The sequence below is a fragment of the Opisthorchis viverrini genome (genome assembly GCF_000715545.1).
Source record: "Opisthorchis viverrini unplaced genomic scaffold opera_v5_28, whole genome shotgun sequence".
Lineage (NCBI taxonomy): Eukaryota > Metazoa > Platyhelminthes > Trematoda > Opisthorchiida > Opisthorchiidae > Opisthorchis > Opisthorchis viverrini.
In genome coordinates, this window is record NW_008751684.1 from 204,706 (window position 1) to 212,038 (window position 7,333).

General features: G+C 47.4%; 1 protein-coding gene across 1 annotated transcript in view; it reads left to right on the forward strand.

Moving 5' to 3' along the window:
• T265_12974 (hypothetical protein) overlaps positions 1-5,068 on the forward strand; it is a gene marked incomplete at both ends in the record, with an annotated part of 56,890 nt that extends 51,822 nt beyond the window's left edge. Inside the window, 5 exons of the mRNA XM_009166588.1 lie at positions 95-412; positions 641-934; positions 2,160-2,430; positions 4,273-4,394; positions 4,766-5,068. Coding sequence (XP_009164852.1) covers positions 95-412; positions 641-934; positions 2,160-2,430; positions 4,273-4,394; positions 4,766-5,068 — 1,308 coding nt within the window. The remainder of the gene's footprint in view (positions 1-94; positions 413-640; positions 935-2,159; positions 2,431-4,272; positions 4,395-4,765) is intronic.
• Positions 5,069-7,333: the final 2,265 nt, after the last annotated feature.

The following is a 7,333-nucleotide window of genomic DNA, read 5'->3' on the forward strand; positions in this document are numbered from 1 at the left end:
ATCAGCGACAAAACAACAACTATGTAAGCTACCTGAACTGGCAACATTCTCCTCGGACACGTTACCAATTTTTTCACGGCTGTTTCTCTTTCAGCTTTTGGACTTGATCCACTTGCTGCTCACCCGTGTGTCCTCCATCTACACGGAATGGACCCGCTCTCCTCTTCCGGAAACCATGGGAACAGAAGACGCACCAAAAACCGCCGAAGCGTGTGATGAGCAACAGCCGGAGGTGGATACAGAATTCCTTTGGTCTAACTGTTGGCGTCCACTCTTACAAGCCATTGGCCGCCTCTGTTGTGATTGCCGTAAAGACGTGCGGACCGATGCGCTGGCCTATCTCCAGCGCGCAATTCTGTCGCCAATTCTCCAGTCACTATCCGGCAAACAGTGGGAGGATTGCTTCGATAAGGTAAATCACGTTGCGATTCTCCCACAATGAGCGCATTCACGGCTCCAAGGCCTGGTTGTACGTCCCACATCCTGTTGGTCGAAACTGTAGCAGCTGGAATCAATGTGCCTATGGTACACGCTCTATAGCTGATAAACTGATTTGATTGCGTGCGCGCGTGCGTGATTTCTTTATTCTCTAGAACCAGAACAGTCTGGTGCATAAGATACGTTCTACTACATTTTTCAGGTTATATTCCCACTGTTGTCTGGATTCTTGGAAAGCATCGCCCTGGACGAAGCGGTAGCCGCCCAAGCAGACAGTTCAAACACGACTGGACGCAACTCAGCCAGAAGCTCTTCTTCGGTTCACTTCAACACTGTTGAGTTTGTCGATCCTCGAATGCGTGCCATTCCCCTCTTGACGAAGGTGTTTCTTCAACACCTCCGACCACTTCATGACTTGGCTAATTTTCATTCCCTTTGGTCCCGCATACTCAGCTACATGGAACAGTACATGCAGGCCAGCAGCTCCGATTCACTGGTAAGTTGAGAACTAAGCTGCGACAGTTGGCCTTTTCAGGGCCTTCGCTTGAATGTTTTCTCTTGTGTCCTGTCTAATGTGACTGACTATTTCACTGACTATTTCACGTTCTTACGAATTTGGGCAGGTTTCCCAAGTGTGTCCAACTGCCCCGTCACCCGAAAGAACTACGAGGGCTAAGATATTGTCAGGTTACCCAATTCTAGACAGGAACAGCTGAGATGTCAGTGTAGGGCTCGGACCACGAACCTTCCGGTAAGCAAGTCAGTAAGTGATAACCGCTACACCATGGGACCGGAGGTCCCACCGAGATGGCCCAAGTGGTAAGAGCGCGGAAGGTCCATGGTTCGAATCCGACCTCCCTGTCTAAGCCTTGGGCACCTGGCAACCAGCCAGCTCTCAGCCCTCGTGTGGCATGGCAGCACTGAAAGGGTGCTACAGCTGGACGAAGTCACTAAGTGTGATGAACTTATGTGTAGTGAGAATCTCACATGGTCCTTGCTCATCTTCCAGAGGTGAAAACTGAGCTTGTGCAACCGAATGAATTGTTATGTCCTCTCGTAAAATCTCGTCACACCTGATTAATGTACCCGTTTCCGTGATTTATGCCCATATGGGCACCGCACCCCATGGCAATGGTTCCCCAAAAATGAACATTCCACCGATGGAAAAGGAACCACCAGGAGTAAAGACAAGATCTATCATAAGTACTTGTGCGATTTAATCAGGATGCCTGTTAAAGTTTGTGTAAACGTTCTTGCTGACAGAACCATGAGTTTGCAACCTCTCCTCTATCTATCGAAAGCCACAAAGGCGAGTGACACCATATTTCTACCATGCTGACCAGACGTCCATTAGACCTCCCGAAAGCACTTAACACTCGTGGGTATCATCTACTGCAGGTTGTGCTCATCGTGACCCAACCTCTCATCTCGTACTTTGCTTACTTGTATGCACTTCATGCCTCCATGTGATTACTTACTTATTCTTGATGTTTTTCATCGACTGAATTTTTTTTGAACCTGAGTGTATTTGTAGAAATCAGTCCAATTTGGGTTCAAGTAGAACATAAGGTTGACGGAAACTCGGAGACTGCGCCTACCTAATGAGCCCAAAGTGGAAGGGCGAAACCGGTCGTCGGTTGTCGAAGAGTTCTCAGCAACCTTGTGAGTAGTTTCCTGCCTGAGTGAGGATACTTCATTTTTTTCGCAATATCTTTCCACAGACTGACGCGGTAAGGGAATCGTTGAAGAACGTCTTGCTTGTCATGTACACTGGCACGTATGACACACCCCCGATCTTGTTCCGTGACACAAACCAAGGCTCTCAAGCAACACTGTGGAATTTGACAGAAAAACATCTGTCATCGTTTCTTCCCTCCCTACTCGACCAATTGTTTCCTCCACCGGCACCATCCCCACCTGAAACATCGAAAACTGATCCCGCAGTCTGCGTTACCTTTCCCGATGGCAATGCAGCCGCGACGAGCCCTCTATGTAAGTCATCTCGATTACGAAACTCTTGATCTTCCTTGGTCTTGCGACCGTGTCCGAACTGCGAGGTTTTATCGTATTGACCTTCACACTTGACCGTCCTTACCGATTTCGTCCTTCTTAGGGGTCGACAAATAGCCGTAATCTCTAGTTTCCCATCACCCATCTTGAATGTAAGTGGTTTTACATGTACGTACGTAAGTGGCGTCATACACTCATTCGACTGGCTCGAATTAGTCTCTGCCGTGTTCCTCGCGTATGGTAATTATCAAGTAAATGTGCTGCACGATAGCCGTTATACCTCACTCAAGCGATTCGCGTGGAGATTTGACGTTCTCTCATGTTTTATCATTGCATCTTATATCTAGTATGCGGAGAAAATCATTCTCCTCTTCGAAGAGGAGATGGTGCAACTGCTTTTGGATGAGCTGACTAAAGTCATCCCGTCCCTTGGTATGCACTTTGTACCTATAAAGTGTAGGGTCATGCTCGTGGACATGCAGTCTCTGAACACGCCACTTAAAATCCAGGAAGATGCACTCAAAGTTGTGGAACATCTTACGTATCCTGGACGTTGTATTAGTTCTGATCGTAGTGTAATAAATGAGGTCAGTGCACGAATCTGCAAGGCTCAGGCCACGTTTGCTAATTTGAGACACCTATGACGTCAAACTGGTGTATCTCTGAATCTCAGGGGACGTGTGTACGCGCTGTCTTTCGTTGTATGGCTTTGAGACTTGGCCTATTCGAGCAGCGGACGTGAGACGTTTTCAGCTGTTCGACAATCGTTGTCTCAGAACCATAGATCGTTTGGGTTGGTGCCCGCGAATCCGTAAAGGGGCCGCTAGGAAGCCGGTGTTCGGGTGTGCAACGGTAAGTTACATCGAAAAATGTGCCCAGCACCAAAAGCTGCATTGGTTGGGACATGTGTTGCGTATGCCGAACCATCGTTTGCCGAAGAGAGTGTTGTTTTCCGTGCCGAATTCGGAGTGGCGGAAGCAGAGAGGTGGACAGCCCTTGACTTGGCAGAGGAGTATGAGGATCACGAAACACTTGGGTGCTGTCGGTGCTACTCGCCTTCCAGGATGGGGACCTCGTGATCCTCATTGCACCTGGTTGAAGGCACCACAAGATATGACTGCCAATCGATGTCACTGGCGTTCTTGTTTTCAATTTCTGTCCAGACTGCCTGAATGAGTGTCTGTAGGTGTAGGTGATTAAGTTAAGCTAGGACTAAGTCCTTTCGCTGTCCAGTTTGGTCCTTTTTTCACAAGAAAGCTTTCCAATAAGTCGTGGTCGTACGCTAACGCAGCTTCAATGTTGAACATTGATGTTACATTGTCTATCGCGATGATGATGATGATGTCTAGCAAAGTGACAGGGAAGTTTTGGGTGATGTAGGGCGGTGTGTCACGTGGTCCTGCCGCTTTCATTTAATAACACCCAGTCGTAGGTCATGCTCTCCGACCAACATCTTAATTACGTAGTTTGTTCGCTCTACTAGGTGTCTGAGATCGGAGCAAAAGGGTCCAGATTGACGATAATACTGTGATGATGTATTGCTGAAAAACTTTGGTCGTATTCCTCCAGAAGATACCTTAGCTCGCGCAGTCACCTGATCGCATTAGTTTGTATTGACTTCGAAAACTGAATCAAGCCGTGTTTAGGGTGATAGTAACATACAGAATGTGATTGATTTGCGTAGCGATACAGTCGTATTTAGGGGGGTTCGTTACAAAGAGGTGTGGTGTAGAAAGCGATTAAAAACTCTGTTATTTCTTATACGGAATTACACTGGCTGTCTCATCATCGTGTCTCCTCCCATTGATCATCTTTTCCGTTTAGCGGACGTCGTGGAGTCGCCACATTCACCAGAGTCTGCTGGGCGTGACGAACCGGTCTCAGTCCCTCCCAGCGCCATTCCCACTCCATCACATCCCATAGGCCGATATCCCATGGATTCTCCTGTGCAGGACCTATAACTGTACTGAGAAAGTCTGATTTTTTCTGCCTGCAAACGCGTGATATACTACTACTTTTATTTCTACTAAGTGAGCATCTTGCTAGAAACATCCTTGTTTCAATGTCTTTCATGTGATCTGCTGAAATTCTCGTTACAATGGTCTCTTATCCATCATATGAACGATTTCAACCGTGTTTTAAGATCTACTTCTGTGGGTATTGGTTTGTTAAGCGCGCACACACACAGTTCTTTGTACTTTCCCACTTTATATCTCACGAATTTGTGCCCAATTCGCGCATCGAACTTGTGAATCAATCAATGCACATCTATCTGGGTACAGATTGAGATCTTTCTGTGTCGGAATATGGGCGGCAGGGGACGAGATTGCTCAAGTGGTTAGAGCGCGAATTTACTGACCGGAAGGTCTGTGGTTCGAACCGGACCTCTGCCTCTCGAATTCCTTTGTCTAGGCTTGGGCAACCTGGCAATATTCCAGCCCTCGTGCTTCCTCCGGTTGGCATGGCAGCTAAGCACGGGGAGGGTGCTACAACTGAGCGTTTTTTTTCAGTCTTGTACTCTCTTATGATGTGCCACAGGTCCATTATTTCTGTGCTGAAGGTGGTCAGGCTTCCAGATGCAAATTCCGCAGCTGATACACAATCCCTTAGTTGCTGCTAGGCCTGTGCCACGTGAAGTGTAATAAGTAGGCTAGTTGTCTAATACCAAGGGTGATAAACGACTGTGTTGGTGGATCCCCACAGAGTACCGAGAGCTGTTGACCAAGTTCATTTAGCATTCCGAGCGCTGCGGGATCTTCGCGCCTTCTTGGCTAGGGTCCATGTGATTCCCCCTGTGTACGATTGAAAACTCCACAGTAGATGGCACGCAGCTGCTCTCAGTGGTGAGCTTATCGTCACTTTTGAGTCGGACTGCCTAGCCGAAGTTTGTCTGTCGTTGAGTGTGGTTCCCAGAGAACTTCTAGTTAATCTCACTCATGATGTTTTGCTCCAACCTGATGTTCAGACGTGTCTATTTAGCGGGCACAGCCTCGATGTTGCCGATATTGAACGATTCCCCTAGAGACGGGCTTTTTGCAGTAAGTCCTCAACAGTTCCCTTCATTCTGGCTGCCTTCATGGTTCTATGGCAGATAAACACCATCTTCCGTCGCTGTTCGTGATCGTGATGATTCCAGTCACCCAATAGGCGAGCGTGAACCCCACATGGTACCATAAATTTGTGACCATCGTGCTGTGTTCGGGGAAGCCCGTTACGTAAGACTCTTCCGCAAGTTAGCTTCCACAACGTGGCAACGAGGACGAGGCAACCCCGTCTCTGTAGTGAACGCATTTCTGGTTTTTTGGTGTTATTTTCAGAGTCTGACTGGGAACAATGGATGACGTTAACTTGCACCCAAAATCCCGATCAGTGATTTGAGATAACTGATTGGAAGTAGCTGGGGTTGTCGACAGCGGTGCTGCGATCAGCAGTACTGGACGTAGTTACCACCGTATGTCAAGGAACTGTGCGATGAGATGTCGTTTGTGAAAAAACGCCGCTCGAAAACCACAATTGGATTCCACGTATCTAAGTGCAGTGTTTCCGTTAATGAGACTGATGAAAAAATTCCGAAAGTTCTCCTCATAGTGGCTATCCAATATTGACCGTATTCTGGCCTCCAAGTTGGAAACAGGCCGTCGAAAAGGTCGCTGGAAATACTGTGTCTTGTCAAAACCATTTATAACCACCGATCGTTAGCGGAAAAAGATCACGAAGACTTTGTGTGTTGTACGACATCCAGGATGGGGTCTTCGTGACCCCCCCCCCCCGTGCTTCGCTGGAGACTTTGCAAGAAATGGCGGCTAATCGATGTCAGTGACGTTCGTGCTGTCAGATTCTTGTCTGATTGAGCGGATCGAGGTATAGGCACCCCAGAATGTTTGACATAGGCCAGCACAAGTTTCCCCACCTCACCCAACCTCGTTATTTCACTCTAGCGCTTTTAATATATATATATATATAACTAGACGAACTTATGGTTCTACGGTAGTGAAGCATCAGTGCCAACACTGATGTTGCTGTCTTTGATGATTCACACCACAGCAAATGATGATTGAAGAGGTGGAATTCACCAAACACCACGAGGTGAATAGAATCGAGGGTGCCAAACTGGCGGGCCTATGAAGAACGGTCTTAGATGAACCGAGTTGACGCGTGACAACCTGTGGTTGTTCACATATGGAGCCACTAGGAAACCAAAGTTCACATAATCCCCTACACAACTATCGTAGCACTAGTTCATCCACGCAGATGGACAAAAAGTGTAAACGAAGTTCAAGAGTGAGGTTCACGTGAAGCAAACCAGAAGAACTAGACCAGATCCATGTAGGTTCCCCATCGGTCATCCCTCAGCCGGCACCTAACGCCAGTTTATTCTGACCCAGTTGATTGGTTCTCCTTCCGCTCTAAATCCCGACCAACCTCGTAACTTAGTGTCACTTGGTCTAACGAAGCTTCCGTGTCGGAGGCGAAACCTTGCCCCCTAATAAATCTGCCGGTTGTTTCGCAAGCTTTTTCGAAAGTGCTGAATGCAGTTTCACGGAAGAAGGACGTGACAGTATTCGTAGGCTCGGTGAAAACTCTGCTTACGACCGGTCTCATCCTTCTTGGGGCTCATCTTGTAAGAGCCTGATTTCCGACTTCTCGTCAATTCTACATCGTTCTGTAGTTCTCTGACATCTTCCCCATCCAGTTTGGAAAAGTGGCTTGATGTTCCAACTGGAAGCTAAGCAAATCGATTGATGTTTTTCAGCTAGCGAGTCATTAAACCCTCTTGTTTGACTATTGCTGATCTGCTGTCTGAAAAAAATTGTCTAACCGTAGCATACTGTTGATGATTTCCACTCAACTTTTTTTCTTTTCACTCTAGGGCTTTTAATATTCT